This window comes from Venturia canescens, chromosome 3 (assembly GCF_019457755.1).
Source record: "Venturia canescens isolate UGA chromosome 3, ASM1945775v1, whole genome shotgun sequence".
In the NCBI taxonomy this organism is placed as follows: domain Eukaryota; kingdom Metazoa; phylum Arthropoda; class Insecta; order Hymenoptera; family Ichneumonidae; genus Venturia; species Venturia canescens.
In genome coordinates, this window is record NC_057423.1 from 10,682,452 (window position 1) to 10,702,939 (window position 20,488).

The 20,488-nt window shown below is 36.7% G+C and overlaps 1 protein-coding gene across 1 annotated transcript; it reads right to left on the reverse strand.

The window, feature by feature from the left end:
* Positions 1-3,938: 3,938 nt before the first annotated feature.
* On the reverse strand, positions 3,939-20,253 carry LOC122407980 (uncharacterized). Its single transcript, XM_043414469.1, has 5 exons — positions 20,007-20,253; positions 14,059-14,125; positions 8,862-9,413; positions 8,177-8,300; positions 3,939-4,885 (listed from the first exon to the last, which is right to left on the reverse strand). Exons 1-5 carry the CDS (start codon positions 20,076-20,078, stop codon positions 4,657-4,659), a joined length of 1,044 nt encoding a protein of 347 aa, XP_043270404.1. The 5' UTR covers positions 20,079-20,253; the 3' UTR covers positions 3,939-4,656.
* Between the last annotated feature and the right edge of the window lie 235 nt (positions 20,254-20,488).

Below are 20,488 nucleotides of genomic sequence, written 5' to 3' on the forward strand. Positions count from 1 at the left end.
CGATTCGATATAGTCTAAGTGCAAATTTCTACGCGGTCTTTTTCATTTCAAAATTTCTGTTCGTGTCATAAAGTAAAGTCTCTTAATAGAGGGACAGACTTCCAGCAAAATTGGGTCGCAATAATCACTTTTATGGTATAAGGTTTTTATGCACATGGGAAAAAAGTTGTTGATCGAATGTTTCCTTCCTCTCAACAATAGTATATTACACACCTAGGGAGGGAAAATAGACTACTTCAAACCGCGGGCAGAATTGTCACCCGAGCCGAAGGCGAGGGTGATAAGCACGCGGTTTGAGGTGGTCTAATTTCACTCCCGTGGAGTGTATACGATTTTTCGGTCCGACGCAGGCGGAATGCGGCAACTTCGGTACGCGCAGCGGGCCGAAAGTTGCCACTTTCCGCCCGGAGGGCTGAAAAAAATATTTTTAAGATAATACGAAATGAGTTGTAAACGCAGCAATAAGTTATAGGCCTAAAGAACAAAAGTTTGGTTTGATGATAGTTTTTCACCAAGTGAAAGACCACAGTGCACTTCATGAAACGTTCAACAGAAGTCAACATTTGAGCGAGGACAGACGTAACAAGAAATATAGAAAATTGCTGCTCAGCATGCTACTGTACAAGAATGTTTTCACTTTTTTTTTAGCTAATCGAAGATAGAAATAATTATCTAGTTCCAGTAGTTGAGCCTTTCTGCATGTTCAAAATTTTCAAAAAATCGATGTCACAATCACCAAAGCACATCAATTTATCAGACATGTTTTTCAACAACGTTTCACTCGTTTCTTACGAGCTACAATGACGCCATTACGAACCATTTAAACGACCAAAACTGTGAATATTTGTTGAAATTTTCGTGGACGCTCAATCGTTGGTTGCTTATGACAATGAAACTGACACTTACACTCTCGGCTTTCTCTACATTTTGGGTGGTTTCTATTCGGGTGATATCAGGACTGAACAGCAGTCTGGCCAATACTCTCACATACTCGTTCTAGAAGTTGGGAGACATGATTAATTTACAATTTTTCTTCATGAAATTGTTTGTAAACGATAATCGATTTATTCACATTCGATGATTGTGTTGTCAGACCACAAAATATTCGTTCTTGCAATAAATTTTTATTCGTCGTTGAAGATAATGTGTTACGAGGACTTACATTTCCGATTCCTTCGTGAAGCCCGGTAGTGTATGGACGAACGAAAAGCGGCTTTATCAATAGCATGGTTACGGTTTTCCAAATCGCGACCTACAATAGGAATAATCATAGGATGAAGTATCGTGATCTGAGAATTATATTGACGTATTTATACTCATCGGGGAAAAAAAGTTGAGTTATTATTAAAATATCCTGGAGAAAGGACCTTTTCGCCATTTTTATATTTTATTTATTCATAATGAATTCAAAATGTCATTCATTCTCCGGGGTCGCACATTCTAGAAAACGTGCTGGTCACGCGGGGTCGGATTAACCCGAACTATGCTTAAACGCTCGCCGCGTTGCCAGTATCGTTCCGAACGACACAAAAATTCAGGATATTAGTTTGAACCTCTCCGAATAAGAATATCATAGGAAAAATTTTGATTCAATTTTCAAAATGGCGAAAAAAATCAACGAGGCCGTGTTTAAAAAAAAACCGTTTTTTACTATGAAAATCATGACTCCGACAATGGTTTAAGAGGATGGATGAGTCGGTATATCGCAACCGTGGGTGCGAGAGAGATAGCTGCAAATTTCGAAATCAAAATTCTTTGACACAGTTTGACCGATTAAAAAAAGGCTTTGTCAGTCGATTTTTGCCATCGTTCTGCATAGGCTGACAGAGCCTTTTTTTAATCGGTCAAACCGTGTCAGAGAATTTCAATTTTAAAAATTTCAAGTGAGGTTAGTCGACTGATCCATACTCTTAACCAGCTTCCTCGGGCGCCGATAATTAAAAAATTCTAGATTAAAGTTGCTCTTGGGCCCATTTTAATCCCTGGAGAGTTAATTTATACAGAGCTCCATATTTATGGATTTTTGGAGTCACTAATCATCGATTCGACAGCAAACCCACCGGTTTGTTTCGATATCTGTATTTTGTATTAAAAATTTTATTCTAAATTACATTGAACAAAAATGTCTGCCATTACAAACCTCCATACGAGGGTCAGTCTGTTCCGAATCATCATCAGCTTTAGTGACCATGCCATTGGCGATTACAATAAGAATCAAAACGCCAAAATGTCGAATTGACCACATCACTTTACGGATACGAAGATTTTTGGTTACAATTTCGATAATAAGGTGTTGCTCTACCCGATTGCACGTGGACTGTTATAGGCTAGTGGAAATTTCCTAATTTTTATACTATGCTGTTGCACGTGTGATGTTTTAGGTGTGACTGACTTTTGTTATTCGTAAAACCTCTATTGTTGAGTGAACCAAACGCTTATTCTTTTTTTTAGAGAAGTAATAGAGACACCAACGTCGATATTCTGATATCAAATGTTTTTGTGGTACGGCTTCAAAAGAGCCAACAGCTTTTTGACATATGTTTCGACAGTCAAATTATCTTCAAATATCGATTAAACAACCTAGCGATAAGAGAATTATTCAATTTTTCGATTAAAAGTTTTCAAAGAATGACGTCAAACGTTATATTTATGTGCAAATGTGGTCGTGTACCATTGAAATATATACGGCACATGTCGTATAGAAATTCAATCAATTTCCAATTATCGAATCCCACCTGAAGAACGCTTAAAACTGGCGGACTCGACTTTTTTCTCATTTTACAACGTTTTTTCTCGTTAACACGATATGGTAGGCTCAAAAATCATGAAAATACGAAAATCTTTAAACATACAAACTTTTTCCAGTTACTGAAAGTAATACTCGATGCTAGCTCGTAAGACGAGAAGTTTGGTGACGTCGTCACCAGCACTTGAGATGCCTGAGGACACTTCGCCTCGCTTAGGGAGTACAATGGGGCCCTATGTCCAAGGGCTAACGGATTCGGGTCTTGGCGAGACGGGCTGAGGCAGATTGGGACGAGACGCGGAGTGGAACACACCACTCCACTACGACCTGCTAATTGTGCAATACTTCTGTTGTTTAAATAAAATCAGTAACTTAATCAATTAGTCAGATTCAAGGTTTCTTACAATTCAGAAGTGGGATAAAGAGCTCATCCGTGGCTTCTCCGCAGTTCGTGAGTTAAAATAGAGTGACAGTGCTACGAAACGTTCTGAGGAAAAATATTAGATTTATTATTTTTTATTATTATGATTTATTATTTTATTATATTAGATTTTATTATTGCAAGTTACTGAATAGAAAATTTGCGTGAATTTTCTTGAGCAGCGCTTAATCATGTGTGAAAAATTTGGAGAGGTTTCGCCGGCCGGTAATCGAGATATTAATTATTGAAAATTACCGGTTAAACATGGGCTCTTATGGAAGCTTTAAAAAAAAATTGCGAACTGGAACAACAAATATCTCAATTTCGAGACTGTGAATCATCGGCATATTTCGCCACCTAATTATTTGATTAAGGCAAATTTCTTATGCCCGGAATGTATACCTATATATATGAAAATGCTATGCTTATACACGTGAACTTTAGTGATCAATTACTCGATAACCGTGTAGAAGAAAAATCTTAAAAAAATAGTATTGTCAAATTTGGCACTAAAGAATATGTTCACCAAATTTTATAAAATTCTGATCATTTTGAATTTTTTTATGTTTTTAGCATAGTTTAGCATGGCAACATTGTATCGCCTGTACCGAAACTCCTTAAAGTGTATGCAACATTGCCAAACTGTAAACTGGCCTAACTTTTGAAAGGTACAGGTCATCACTTTTGGGTAAAAAAAATGACTGTACAGCCTCAACTTCCTTAAAGGGAATCGAAGTATGTAAAGAACTAATCGAAATACTCGCTGCGCTATGCCATTGTTCAAGTTCGTTTTATTATTAACATCTTCATAATACATCATATAATTCATAAAATACGTACAAATTAATGCATCGTCAACATCGATAATCAAAGTTCAAGTTCCTTCTCCACTGGGATCGTCTTCCCTCGTTCGAGAGCTCGCAATTCAACAATAATGCGTCACAATAATTAATAACTTCAATTTTGTACGTAGATTTATTAACCAGTTACTCATCTTTTTGAACGATTTACAATATTTTTTATAACTCTCATTATTTCACTATAAGAGGACACAATTTTGTTCATAAACGATTAATAAACTATCGTACGTACATGTACGCCCAATCTCGAGTACAGATACGCTCCGAGTTTTTTACTTTTGTCGTTCGAAAACTATTTTCTTCATACTGGGCGTCGAGACGCTCTCGCATCTCCAGATATCTTTGGGCATGCACGACACAAATTAATTCTATTCAGATTTGACAACTCTACCATTAAAATTTATTTATAAAATACTCTATAATAAATATTTGAATTATTCGTAAGATAGATATTTCTTATGATTTTTTTCTTTAAGTACTCTATACACAGGTATGTACTTTCTGTATTATCACCCTCGCATTTGGACGAAATACATGTTTGACAGTTTCTCATTTCAGGTAAACAATTATCGTAAAGCCAATTGCTGCCGTTATGACAAAAAAAGGTAGGACTGTTTCCACGTCAATTATTAATTAGTGTTGATTGCACCGTTGAATCCGTAATCGATCTCGTCAAAATTCCCCTTTCCACCCGTATGAGAAGCCACTTGTTTCGGAATTTTTATGTCATTTTTCTTAACGAAACTGTCGAAATTCGTTCTATCGATCTCGTCGAAATTTCGTTTCGGAAGAACTCCAGCAAGTATACGAAAATATTCTCCAGGCTTCAAGTACGTCGTTCCGGTTTTTGGAAACCTACTGACAATCAAAGTTCGATGCTTAGTGATGACAATGTATATACGGTTCGTTCAGTGGGTCATTGTAAATCGATAAATACTGGTAGGGATTTTCAACAACAAAGCGGTTTAAGGGCTCTACGCTAATTAGAATTTTCAAAAAATCGATTTTTTTATTGCATTTTTCGAAAGTATACATATTTAAAAGTATCGTACTCAAATTTCATAAAGATCTGAACAGTTCACGTGAAGAGTTTAAATGCGTTTTTCTCGAAATTACGTTTTTGAACGGCTCGTTGATCAAATCTCCGAAACTATTCGACCGATTCTTACCAAAATTTCACCACGTATTCTTTATCACTATAACTATAGCGCGTATCATACGAATTTAAAAATTTTGAGCGGATCTATTTTTTTTGTAAAAAACGATGAAAAAAATCGTGCTTTTTCGTAGTTTTTGGAAAAACGGCTGCGATTTTGTAATTTTTGAAAAAAATCAAAAGTCGTATGATACGCGCTGTAGCCATTTGCCTATTGAATCTAAAACCATTTTTATTTTTTTTCTTTGATCATCCATTCCAGAGATTTTATCAACAGCGTATACTCATCTTTTTTTTGGACCTTTCTTCTCCCCCATTTTTCTGTACGAAAATTGAGTAAAATAAATGCAAAAAAATTTTTTTTGTTTATTTTAAGAGTGCATTCTTTAGGCCTAACATCTTTTATATCCATATTTATAATTTATACTGGTCAAAAAAATTCGTGAAAATAGTCTTTTTTGCCCGTTTTATTAGGGTAAATCCCTTAAGGGAAAAAGGTTGATTTTGTCACTGCTTTCCCAATTGTTTTTGTGGCAGTGCTCTCTGAGGATTCGTCTTGACGTAAAACATTTTATTTTCCTCGAATACATCCCCTTTAAATAAATCGGCGACTAGGCGATGCGTGTGTATACGTTTGGGTGCATTGTGTGCGTGTGTGGATACCTAACGATTAGAAAATTTTGATTGGCGCCCGTTCTTCCATGTACGTATTCAATCGTATCAAACCGTTTCCAGAAGTGTTTTTATCGTTCATCTTATTTACGATTCTCGGCGTATCGTTGCCGCTCATTCGCGCCACTCGCGCGTCTCCTCTCTTCATTTCTGTCTTTTTATTTCTTTATTTTTTTCCCAATAAACACGATCACCATGGAGGGTTCGTCGTGCATGTTAGTTCATCGTAATTGATTACGATCCCTTTGTTTTCCTCTGCTTTTTCAACCATTGCAAAGATCGTTTTGGTCCTTAACTTACGAAGCAAAATGACGAAACTTTGACGTGGCGAAATAACGAGTATTTTTTTTGGATACTGTCGCATTCTTGTTTTACATTCACACCATTTTTTTTCTGTTTTACTTTCGTAAAATTTTTAAACGGAAATTTTAATAATGTTCCGGTCTCGGGAGTGAATTAAGGATAAACTCTTTTCGTATCTCAGCTCAGTTAAACGAATTTTTATAACTTTTACAAGAAAAAATCTACTTGGTTGACTCTCTGTGTACAATTCCTCGGCAATTAAATTTATAATTTAAGTCTGAGAGACAGTTTCAAGTCTGAAGCGAATTAGATGAATTTAATGAGAGCCATTGTCACAGGTGGTCTTTTACACAACTGTGCTGAAAAAAACTCGATCTTTCTTTACGACCAACGATCAAATTCTTATTGCACACGCCATACGATGCTTTACTACCAATTATCTGACAATCTTGTCGCTAGTTCAATCAGTTGTGAAACTTTTCAATTACGGATAAAAGCAACAGAAATTATTATTATTTGACGAGCATGAAAAGGAATTAAATGACTGCAGAGTTCGAGTCAAGTTTTCTGTGGATTTTCAATGAAAATCTGACAAAATAAGGAATTGGTGTATTCCCGGTTAAAGATTATGCTTGTGAGAATAATTGTCGATAGAAGAAAACTTCGAATTGGGTGATTTTCCAGGCACCACATAAAAACACGATCCAATAAAATAAAAACGTGACAAAGGGGTCACAACCTCTTTAAGTGTCGAAGGGAAACTGTGCTGAGTCTTTTTTCTTTTGGTGTTACGAGCTATCACGCAAGTCTTTTTGGGCCATTTACGTCTCGTTGTGTTCACAAGCAAACCTACTTTGTTCTACTCCGCAGGAAACGACTCCCCGAAGACCACTTTCCTTTCGATTTCATCTCTTTCTTGGCTCACTCAACGATTTTTCGCAAGATTTTTACTTAATACTTTTATTATCATCGAAATTAAATTCAATTTATTCCTCATTTGCGTAAAATCTCGTAATTTCTTTCAAAATTTAAATAATCACAAAATAATATTTCGTGAAGATTCATGCCAGCTCAGAGTGTCGTTACAACATTTTTTCGTCTAATTTTTTTGCGATTAAGCTGCAACATTTCTCACATGCTAGACTTACACGAACCACCACATACTCATTACATCACTGTTATGAATTTTAATAACGTCATTAGAGATGCAAAACCAAAAATTTAAAGCTCGATCTCACGAGGTTGTGAAACTGTGCAAAAATTCATGAAATATCCAAGCTAGAATCCTCTGCCAAGTTATCTCCTCGGAGTGCATCTGAAGCATATTCGAAGGTGATTTGCGCTCGAGGCAAGACGCGCTGTTCAGTGCACGAGCCTGGATAACAACATTTTCTTTGAGAGAAGAGGATCGATTTCTTGATGCACTAGGGCGATATTGAAAGTTTTGGAAAATTATCCGAGGAGCGTGAGTCTTCGATCAAGTTTATAGAGGCATTCGCTATTTTTTCACTCCCATTCGTCAAGATACGTAACAGTTATATCGGTATTGGAGCGTTCGTGTTGCAGGAGGATGTATTCAGGAAGCTTCGATTGGCGGGTCAGATATGAATCTGATAGAAATTTGTATTCTAGGTCACTATTCGTATCTTTGATTTGTATGCAATCATCGTCTGTCACGATTGTTAAATGAATTTCACGATTTTTACAAGCTACTTTCGAAATGAAACAGTGGATTCATTGCTCTTCGAGATTTCATAAATTGAAAAATATAATTGAAAGATATTTTTGTTGGAATTCTCCTACATTGAAGAATTTCAATCGTTTATTTAAGGAAAGCTGGAGTGTGTGCACGGGAATAATTTTCTATGTTCAGATGATTTTTTACTTTCCTGTTTACTAAACGAAAATCCTATTTTTATAATCGAGTTTTGAATTTGAATTACAATTTATAAATTCATTAAGTTCGCTTTGACAATAAGAATATTTATTTGAGATTATTATGAAAGGCTTGAACTCACGTGCTTGGATCGTATTTTTTGCTCTGTCCGAACGTAGCTCCGGATAAAGAGTCGAGACCCGTGCGTTCGTATCTCACGAGACTGTTGTCTTGGCGAGGTCGGTAATTTGATATTTCCGAATCGTCTATATAAAATGGAATAATTATATTAATCAATCACGCAATCAGAAAAGAACGTGGCACATCGAAGAAGTGGATTTTTCATGCTGTTAAATAGCCTCGAATTCAACAGCCTTCGGTTGGAGTCTTTAAGTAATTATCGTCTCTAGAGAAACCTCACGAGATCGTGAAGAATTCATGATTAAGGAAAAAACCAAGAAAATCGGGTGAATTTTTTTCATGGTTAAGAGTCTGTGCACTTCGAATCCACTAATTACGATGTGGCAGTATGTCAGGAATTATTATGGAACCGAAAATACGCGGACAACTGGGATTTCCAAATACATATATCGTAATTTATTTGAATTTTCATACAATCGAATGAATTTTCTCAAATGATAATTTTCATAAATCAGTAATGCACATATTCATGGCTGAACGGTGTTGGCTCTCGTCGTTAACGTGGCGATTCGATGATCCGTTTACTCCTTTCCCGAAGCTCGTAATATTTCGATCGTTTGCGTCGAACTTCATTTGACCCTGGATTCGATGGAGTTCCCATTTTCCGCCACGCTCGTATGTCGTTCAAAGAGCGTTTTCACGGTCATCAGAAAGCGTTCTGTAATCTTGCAGGTCGCCGACGTCTCTCAGTAAGTTACCACCGCCGATGTGATCGAGGTTTCTCTGTTGGACCGATTGGACCGCGGAATTTTTTAGCGATTGTCCTTGTTGATGTTTGTTTGCTTGACCAGCTTCATTGAAGTAGGGAAGGAATTCTCGCGCGGAAGGATAAATTCGATCATTCGTAGCTCGAAAGTTTTGGATCCACGGAAATTTGTGATCTTTTCCAAATTGCGAGTCCGTTAGTAAGTCCCCACCAGGGTGGTCATCGTACCAAGATTGTACGTCCTTAGGATCAATAACGAATTGTCTACCTCCCGTAAAAAGCCCAGAGTTTTCATCGCTCACTTTTGCTCCATTTGGCAATCGACTCGAATCAGATTTCTCGGGTTCTTGAGCTTCGCGTAACAAGTGTGCACCTCCGATACGATCTAAATTACGAAGAAGGTTTCCGCCTCCGATGCGATCCAAATTCCTCCGCAATTTCATTATTTCCTCTCGAGGAAGTTGTGATGAGTCTGAAAGATGATTCAAATAATTGTCACATCTCTGCGAAGAAATTTTTCAAAGGGACACGAATTTTCGATTAAATCTTTCAACATTTTCAACAAGTTTCATCACTTTTTATCACTGACAATGAGTTATGCTCACATTCGATATGAATAAAGAACAAAAAACAATCGTTTCAAGCGCTAACACATATTTACAGACATAATTAATAAGCGTGTGTTGCTTACCTCAGTGCACGTAGCTCCTGCCGATGGAACCGAGATCTTTCATCGTTAATAACAAAACAAGGCAACGTTAAAATACAGTCGACAAATAATAAAAGCGCTACAAAATGTTTAGTAAACATTTAACGAACACAAGTTTAAACACTGACGGATAAATCGACTACAAGAAATCACGAACTTTTATCAAGCTGGATCACGACATCCTCCGAGGAGAAGCATAGAGCTAAAAAAAACGATTCTCCGTTTGTGGAGAAAACTTCATTTACACGAAAAAAACCGATACTCCAGAAACTCCTCTTCCGCTTTATCCTCCCCTTCAATATTAACAAAAAAGACACTAAAGAACATGGTAAGGCGATCGGGCTAACGGTGACGAGTAAAACGCTCGAGAACTGAATAACGAGCAACAGGAAAACGTTAAAAAAAGAGGCTCGATAGAAGCTGATTCAAGAATTTGCGGAAGGAATAATAGGTGAAGTGGAATAATACTCTGAGCGTGATTAGAAGGACGCATAGCGCCTTTGATCACGCGATTGTGAAAAAAAACGAAGGAATAACAAGTACATTGTTGACGTGTACATTATGGAACGCAATGTCCAGAAAGTCTCTAGGGATTCGTCGTTGAAATATTCAACGTAGAGGCCAAATCGATTAGGATCGCTATTTCTACTGTTTTATCTCTACGTTTCATCGGACCCTGTTACGCGTGACTCTGAAAAGTCAGTTGATCATTGATCCTGTACGTAATGGGAATTTTTTACTCTTTCTTCGTACATCGCCGGGGAATAAAAGCTAGTCCGATCAAAAGTGACCTTTTGCCAGGAACCTCGTGATCTTTCTGTACTGAATACTCACGGAAACTAATATTTACCCACCAGAGCGAAATTATATGAAATATATTGAAATTCCGTGTAACGCATCCTTCATTGAAGTTTGTACATAAAATCGAAAAAATGAGATTTTTTCGCTAGGACTTGTCCTTTGGCATACACAGCCGATTTAACATTTGTTGTGCAATTTTGTTATTTGTTATAACGTTTTGTTGTTTGCTGTACAATTGATACTTATGATATTTATTAATCTAATTGTAAGCTAATCTTTCCATCAATGAATCTACGAAAAGAATCTTTTTTTTAATTTAAGAAGTTTTCTGGGAGAGAATTCCAGAGAGGAAGGATACTTCAAAGTACAAAAACATTGTTTTAATTAGAGGAATGCTAATTTGTACACAGTTTATGCTCGAAGTCTGATTATCAAAATTTCTCAGCTCTGTACAATGCGGAGCTCGCAATTATTGTCTGCAACCAAAACTCCATATTTTTTTCCATTTTCATATATTTTCCTCCCACATGAACTTATAGAAAGGTGAAAAAATTTCGAAATTCTATATTTTTAGCGAGTTTGAAAAAATCGCTTCTAAAGAAAAAAATATCACGAATGAATCTACGAAAGAAAAACTGTAAGAACTTGGTGAAAAATGGCGAAAGTACGCCCACTACCGGAAGTGGAGAATTGAAAAATTCATAGAATTATTCGTTTGCATTGTAAATCGATTATTTTGCTCTGATCGAGCAAATGTACGGCCAAAGTGTGGCAGCATCTTATGAATTTTGAATAGTCCGCGTACTTAAGTGCATCCAGGCACCGCTGGGAAAATACGTGCTGGCCACACACAAAGTTTCGAGGGAAACGGTTCTCGTGGTTCACTCTTATAGAAAATAAATTTATATTAAAATCTCGTTATCTTGGTAAAGAGAGACGAATTTCGTTCAGGAACAGGATGAAATATTGAATACGGGGAGAGCACCTTAAACTCTATGCTTGACGATGCTGTCAAATTCATAGAATTTTTTTCAATATCAAACGATCGTTAAATAAAGTCGAATCAGGGACCAAAAATATTATTAGTGACCTTTCGAAGTTTCCAGTTGTCCCGGACCTCCTTAATCCACAAAACTTTCAAACACGGTTCCAATACTTCTCATTCCTTCTGGTTGAATTTTTATTTTCCCTGCTGTGGACATACTTCCGGGGTTTTACGAGCCCTTTCCATCGCCGCGACACCAATTTTCCCTCAGTTTCGCTGTTCCTGTTTCCGGTTCTACGAGAACCCCCCACAGAGCGTCGCTCACAGCGACTCGATAGAGCTCCATTTGCACGACGTCCAAAGAAAATTGAAGCGAACGTGGCCAAGCGGTCACCCATCTCGAAATTGCCCTTGCACGACGCCCCTTATTTTGGGAAATTGTCGAAGCCACGCACGGACTAGGCGCACCCATCACTGCCCTACGAAGTTTTTTCATTTATTTGACATCCCGCAAAATGGCGAAGGAAACACTTCAAACTACAACTTGCCTCTTTGCGGATCTAACACAATTCGTTTAAAAAATTCATAAAGTTACACAACCTTTTATGTATAAACGTCGTACAGAATTTAGCCAAGATCCTGAAGAAGCAAGTTCGAAGCCCAAACTATGTTTGTGCACGCTAAAACGCGAGCGCGTAGTAAACTGCAAGGGTCGGACAGGCCCGGCATACGAGTAGCAAAGTGCCTTTTCAACTACAAGTCTACGATTCTCGTGTCATCTTAGGTTCCAGCGTGTGTGTCCCTCAAGGAAATGTTTTGAGTGCAACAAGGAAAATATTCGCTCGCTTGTCCTAACTTACACGATAAATGTGCTGGTGCTTACTTTTTTACGTTCCCTGTAATGCAGTGTACCAGAGCTTTAAAAGCAGCACCATTTCCGCCACGCTACGAATACTGCTGGAGTCGCAATAAGTGTTTGAACTCTTTATTACCGTTCATAGGGGAGTGTGCGAAGGTCGAAGGAGTTTTCTATTACGACAGCATTTTGGGTGAAGGAGAAAGATCAACGGGTTGGAAAGCGTTTGTGCATTGAGAAAAAAAAATTATTGATTCAACAGCAATTGATGTTATTGAAAGAATTTCCTTCGTCGAACTGCAATGTTTTTGGAGAAGATGAATCTGCAGTTTGATCTAAAATTATTTTATTCGTTTAATCATATTTAATCTTGCGATGGTCATATATTTCATTGGCACCCTGTAATGCCACGTTTCGTTGTTTCAAAGACTTTTTTTTCTCAGTGTCGTTATGTAGGAACCGCATTCGCATAGCGATGCATGAGTTTTCGGTTTTCAGTTAAACCACCAGGGGAAGAATGTTCATTCCAATGGTCATCTTTTTTTTGTATCTTTCTTCTCCCCCGTTTTTCTGTACGAAAATTGAGTAAAATAAATATTAAAAAATTTTTTGTGTATTTTAAGCGTGCACTCTTTAGGCCTAAGACTTTTTATATCCATATTTATAATTTATACCGGTCGAAAAAATTCGTGAAAATAGTCTCGTTTTGCTTGTCTAATTAGGGTCGACCCCTTAATATTAAAAAGTTGGATGGGCTCAAAAATTCCACCTTTTGATACTTTCGCAAATATTTGATGATGGATAAAGTGACTTATAATAAAAATTATCATATCTCAAATCGAGATCGTTAAAAATAATGTGCATTCGTGCCTGTTGGAGAGAAAAATGCAGAATAGCCAGAATCATGGAGATTTCGACAATGGCGTTAACGAGTTGTCAAGAAATGAAAGCGACGTTCCTGACAGCACGATAAAAAACGAAATGGACATGTGGCCAACGTACGCAGGATGATTCAATTGGGGAAACAGTGACAAACCGAGATAATTTCACTTTTTTTGTCGCCGTTTCTCTCATCGGGGAAAAATATCATTGGAAGTGGTTATGGAGCTTGGATAAATGCGGGTATTTTGGTGGGCGGTACGATTTAAAAGCAGCGTGTAAAGGGGGAATGGTCTATTCCCCTGAGTTGGGAATTACACTTGGTTTGGAATTTTGGTTTTAAGCACACTTTGTTCTGCCCTCATCATCTTGCCCTTATTAGCTTACCAATCTCAAGTAATAGTCAAATAAGTTCGGGGAAGTTGGCCATTTATTTTGAGATGCACGACTCCAATTAGCTCTGACGTTGAATGTTTGAAGATGCTCAAAGCTACGGTGAACCCACCCCACGAAGTATTTCGGTTATTTCCTTTGTACACGCAATACGAACTCTCGATTACTTTTTTCTTTTTTTTTTACTTTTTTCGTGATCGTAGATTTTTGAGAAAAGCACATATTATAATACATTTCACAATTAACGAAGCACTCGGATTTTGGAAAACGTTGGACGAATTAGCGTTATTTACAGCTTTCGTCATTAACGAATAATCAATTACTCGATTATTCGCGTGTCGAATAATCCAGAATTGTGAATTGACGAGTCAGTACGCTTCGAGTATCACGATAACGGAATACATCATTTTTTTTATTCACGTAACAAATAAATTTTTTATCAAGTTAATAATTTTTAGAAAACATGTTAGATACAATAAAACAAGGTCACATACCGAAAGGGTCATTGAATATTCCTAGCGGATATCCCATGTTTGAATCACCCAAGGGCGACATCAAATTCTGAAATCAACCAAAAATACGTTTTTCGTTTAATCGAATGTTTCATTTTTTTCCAAATTTCTTTTGTGCAGAGTTGGAAGTAAAAACTTTTGAGGATATTTTTTTATTGTCAGACCTGCTTAAAAGCACGTCCAACAATAAATATTTTATCTGCGCTGATACCGAAAAAAAGAATGTTCCGAGTTATCGAATGCAAAGATATACGAAGCCAGTGAAATTGATGAATGTCGCTGTAACCCAGTAAACTCGAAAAAACTTTAATTTTTATTCCAAAAGCTATCTTTCATTCGTACAATTATGCAAAACTAACTTCATCTGGATGTGAAGTTAAGATCGCGGTCAAAGGAGCAACCTTTTCCTTCATGTCAATATCGCGTGGGAACAAGACGTCACGTTCCCTCGTGTGTCTTTCACGTTTGACAGAATCGTAAATTATTAAGGAAAAAAACCATTTAAAATCTTATGAATGATTCATCTCATGAAGAATTTCAGCGTTACCAACATAATGCATAAATGTTTTTTTTTTACCCCAGAAACCTCGACTTTTCTCAACATGTAGATTTTTGAAGTGCATTTTATGTTAGAAAGCTCTTTAATCGTCAGGAACGATCAACCTTTGATACTCTTGCTCTACATTACAAACCACGGATATCCAGTGTTCCTTCGGTATTTGAAAGGAACATTTTCTTTCGATTCAATATTTTTTTAAACAGCGAATTCATCATAAATCTCAGTGCAATAATATTCTAGTCGTGCTATCCCATCGAAATAATTTTTTGCACATAACTGAACAATAGTTGAACAAATTACTATAAGAAATGTGCGACTTCCATTGATTCTTGATAGTGAGCATACATGGAATGGACGTACTTTCGATAAGAACTTCTTCAGATAGGAACGCCCCACTCAGTGAAAATTTGATGAGATATTATGGTCTGCAGTGTCCTCATTGTATCTCAACTGATGAACGAAGAAAAATGATAGAAAAATGCGTCATTGAGACGTAGCTTCTGTAACGTTTTTGGATCTGATTATATGGAAATTAAAAAAACCTTGCTGGCTTTCCGTTTCAGCTGAACAAGTCTCATCAATGAATCGATAAATATTAGATAATAATTCGACTGTGTGATACTTTCAATGATTTTTGCGAGAACCGAGTGCATTCGGTAAAAATAAAATATTTTACTACAATTAAGATTGAGAATGGCAGTTGTATGTCTTTATAATTATGATCGTTTCGCATTTCCAAGCACAATTTGTTTAGGTTTCGAGCAGCAGATTAACCTCTGCGTATTTCTATCTAAACTGGTGAATCTTTCAACGTTGAAAGCAGTCCTTCGCGAATTATTAAATCTCGTTTTCACAGAACTTATCTTCTCAGATGATTGCGTTCGATTAATCGAAGGGGGGGGGGGGGGGCGATTAATGTGTGTACACCTTTGCTCAGCCGTTTTCATCCAAAAATGTATAATCTTAAATCGTCGTCTTCAACGAGTTTGAGTTTGGCTTTATTTACTGCTGGATAAATATTGCATGCAGGATTCGAAATCGGTCATCAAATTGTCCTGATAAGATTGACTTGTTTCGAAGGACGAATAAATGATCGATGTGATTTGATTCAATATTCGTTTGTTTGGATTATTCGTTTGTAGATGTATCGATAAAAAGGGCCAACACACCCGTGGAGGTGGTTCTACTGATTTTGGGGAAATATGTTTTTTGAGAGACTTAAGGTAGTTCAAGCACGAAATGATTTTCTTAAAGTCTTAAAATTTACAGAGAGTTTCTATGGACAGTCGATTGACGCTCATATCAAATTTTAAAGGGTTCATCTTATTGAGATAAACGTGTTTAAATATGAAGAAAAATACATAGGGTTATAGGGACTATGGGTAAAAAATTGTTCATCTTTCCATATAACGAATAAACGCTTTTTACGAAGTTTATGAAAAAGTAATACGATAAATTACGTTAAAGGTTGAACGAAATTGGCAATGAGCACTCGTGCCTCACATTTGCTTGTTTCAGCATTTTGTTTCTTCTTGGCTTGGCCCATTGCTGTCATAGCTTTCTGTCTTTTTATTGACACTCTTTTCTAGATCCATTTCCCTTTGTGTTTTCCCTTTGCGCTCTCTAATCCGATTTTTTACATAAAAAACTGTAATATTTTCGTCAGGAACGAATAAAATTTCGGGCTCAGTCAGTCAATGGATACCCGTTCAATTAATGGCTCGTAATTTCATTCGCCAAAAAATAAGTTGAGAAAATGTATTTACAATTTTGAATAAATAACTCTGACATTAATTCAGAGTGATAATATTTTTGATTAGGAAGTAAAAATTTACCCAGTCTAGACAATCATACAATACGACCCTTCGGGCACGATCTACCTTAACTTGTACCTTCGAGCCTCTGCAACTTTATATGAAAAAAATTAACTTCCCAGTGGAATCGATCAGACTTTTCATATCAATTACCTCTATCGCAGAAAGCTAAGGATCATTATACTTCGTTTCCCAATCATGATTGTTTCGTTATCAGAGTATATGGAATGCGGAAAATTTTTTTCTCGGAAGAATTCTATTAAGAATCTATAGGAGCAGAAATTTTCGATTCAACAGGATGTAGGTAATTTATGAATATGCGTGCATATAGATATTTCAACGATCTGTATGCAGAGAATACGTAAGTCATGACTGCGTTGTATTAGTATGCATGAGAAAAGTTGTTGCTTGTGCATATAACTTTATCCTCAGGTAGTGGTTCGGCTGTTCCGAGGGACAACCTTAATACAGGGTGCGTACCAGTCCTCCGGACATTCTCGTGAATTCTCGTCGTACATTCAATTTTCACCGCGATCAACTCTCGCTATATGCTCCAATCATAATTCATTTTAGGGTGATTCATAATATATGCACATACCTAAAGACAAACTTGTATAGAGTCTACAAACTAATGAGGGTGATACAATAAGAATTCAGATCACCGGACCACAAACCGAGCTGATAGTATCGCCTGAAGTATCCTCAATATTTCTCATTTTTCGGAATAAAAATTATTCAGAAAAATCTACTCAAACTCTCGACTATATTTTATCGAAATTGCAGTAATCAACTGTTCGTATAAAAGACCTGAAAAAATTCTTGGACTACGACAAATCAAAGGACAAATTGACAGCTACAATATTTTTTTCTTTTATTTTGATTTTTCATCAGTTGGTATGAGAGAAATTATTTGTTTTGGTCCTTCACAATTCATTGCGTGTAAATGATGGTGAATTTTTCTCAAGCATTCATAAACTATCAACGGTTTATTTGGGAATTATTCAACAGAGTGTTTTGATGAAAAATGATATAGAAAAAAGTTCGATGGTGAAGAATCTGAAAAATTTGATCACTTTTGACTACTTTTTTTCTTTTTATCTGATACTGGGATTTTAGTATTGATAATTTCTTTTGGTTGTAATTTAAATGTTTTCAATAAACTTGAATGCTATTCAGTGATTTTCTTTTCAAAGCTAGACAAAATATTTTATCAACAAATGCACCATGCAAGAATTTCCAGTTTTCGCACTTGTTACATATAAAATATTATAAAAAACGAAACGAATAATTCCTACCAATAAAATTTTTGCGAATCCGAATTTGAAAAAATCTCTAAAATCGTTTGAATGAACGAAAGCGAATTCCACATTTACTGTCGGAGTATTTTTTGTTTAAAAAATCTGCTAATAAATCGTGATAATTGAGACAATTGAAAATATGGGCTCTGTGAGTTCCGAAGTTGTCTGAACTTTGACATCCTGTGGAGAGTTTGACCGAACAAAATTATTGCAGCAAAGCACGTGTCCTTAATTAGTATGAACTGGACCGTGTGGAACGAGGAATTTTCATGCAACTCTGATGAAAAAATCTCTTTGACTTAAAAGTTCTATCCTCCATGATTTTGTTCCATACCTCGATTAACCATCTGATGACAATTCGCATGCTAATTTCAGTGCGAATGCAACGAGTATTGAAGAAACCGCTTAGATATGGAACTCCTCGTATTTTTTTTAGGGAACCGTCAAATTTCACAAAATCCAAGCTCGATTGAGCCAAAGACAAAGTTTAATTTTAAGTTTAATTAAAAAATTAAAAAAAAACAGTCATTTTACTCCAATCATAAAATCTTTTTTACAGTTTTTTTTTCATTCACAGCGGAAAGGTCACGCGCTTGAGTCATCTCTTCAATTCGTTGAGTTCGTGTCACATAAAAGTAGCCAATGGTAAAAAGTTAAATGCCACAACGTATATGGCAGTTGTGAATCTAATCAGTGAATTGTGATGAGTGTAGCCGCATGGACAATCCACCCTCGAGTAATAAAAAGTCAGGGGGTGAGTGTTCCATTAAATTTGAATGAATGATAATTTCAGGATTTGTGTTTTCTGGGTTATTGGATTCTTGCTCACTTTGACCTGTTCTGCGATAGAATTTTTTTTACGCAGCGTTCGACGCTATTTTTGTCAAACCAAATTACAAATATTTTCATATATTTATTTCATTAAAAAAAAAAATATTATTTCTTGTGGCCTGCGAACGATTTTGTATTATTTGGATCAAAATTTAAATTTTGCGCCGTAAAAATTTTCAAATATTCGACATTGTTCGAGGTTTTTTAGTGTTATTATCGCTGACATCGCTCATCATAAATCTACTTGCATGAATAATAAAAAAAAATAGAAAATGTGACGCCGTAAATTTCGTGCAACTTAAACCGTTATGATAGGATCTTTTTTGACTGGTTTTAAATTAGGAAACTTATACGCTTTGGTGTGGAAATACACAATACCGTTGGAGCGAGCACTAACTTTTGCTGAAAATTGTTATCATCGCCCATCTAGGTGACTGCGTACGAAGTCACTGTGAGTTCGTTACTGTTACGTTTGTAAATTAATTAAACTAATTTCATTTCGAAAATACATTGAAATCACTGCAATCCAATCAAACTCGAGCGGAACACAAATCGTTGTGTAACGTAACTAAAATACAGTGCAACGCTATCTTGGGCCTTTATGACTTCGATTAAATGAATTTTGCCAATTGGGAAACCGTCGAGAGAGCGTTGAGATGAAAAACAATTACCGATCATTTGTTCCTCGCTTCCAGCGATGCTTTCAGAATGAATTTATTTATTTCATTTGCGTTCGCTGCTGATATTCATTCGATCGACGTGTCACTCGATCCCTCCCACCGATACGTTACCAGGGAACTTGGATTCGAACAAATCAAGTTTTCTCATTTATTGTCAGGGGTAAAAACGAAGAAAAATTCAATTCGCTTAAACTCGGACGAAATACCTTCAAAAGCGTTGACTGGCAACACGTTCTATTAATCTTCACAATAAAAATCAACAATTTGTCTCAGTGGAGTGAACCGCACCGATCGTGAGATCGAGAACTAGATAAATCTAGAAAAATTATTATTTTTGTAGTTCAATTCGTAAGCGACCGCGTTACTTCAAATATTGGTCGCGTGACAAACGCTTGTTTCGGAAAATAGAACCATTGAATTTTGGTCACGTTTAAAGTGAACAAATAACAGAAGTAGAGCGAAATTTCGAAACTGAAAAGAAAAATTATCTTGGCTACACAAAAGAACAAATTTGGTGGGGATCGGAAAAATTTCCGATGCTCGTGCCATTGGAATTTCCCGCATTATCGTCTTTGAATAAATTTTGAATCATGTCATGGCGTTTATGGAAAAATTCATGATTTTCATCCTTATTAATTTTGCTCCCCTGAAAACATTTCCCCATACAAACGCTTAGAAACGCGACATAAAATAAAATATTCTCGAAGCATTGTCGATACCAACATGAATAATGACGGAAAAAACTTACCCGCGAAGGCGCTGCAGCGACGGACGCTGCGATCGTCAGTACGATGACCAGTGGCTGAAGCAAGTTCTTCATCGTTTACGTACGAATAGAATTCTACGATTTCTCTAAAGTATTGTATTCGTTAAGGTTGCGCTATTAAGGCGCAGATATTTCAAATAACTGAAGCGAAATCTCAGGTCTGAGATTCGAACAAGCCGGTTAAACGCGGGTTGAACAGTGGCTGTCTCGCGCCCTGTCGCGTAATATTTAGACTCGTGTCAGACGCGCAACTTGACTGATGGAGTGGGAAACTGGAGCTTGCGCGCGCATTCCCCGCGAGAATCACTTTATTTTCCCGAAAATCAGATAGGGTTGAATGCCAGGAAAGACGGAATGCCAGGAGAGACGAGACAGTGCGCTCGTTTTAATACATTCAACGCTCATTTCCCACGTGAAAGTGTGGACTAAAGCGCTGATTAATGGCAAAGCTCGGTTTTATCATT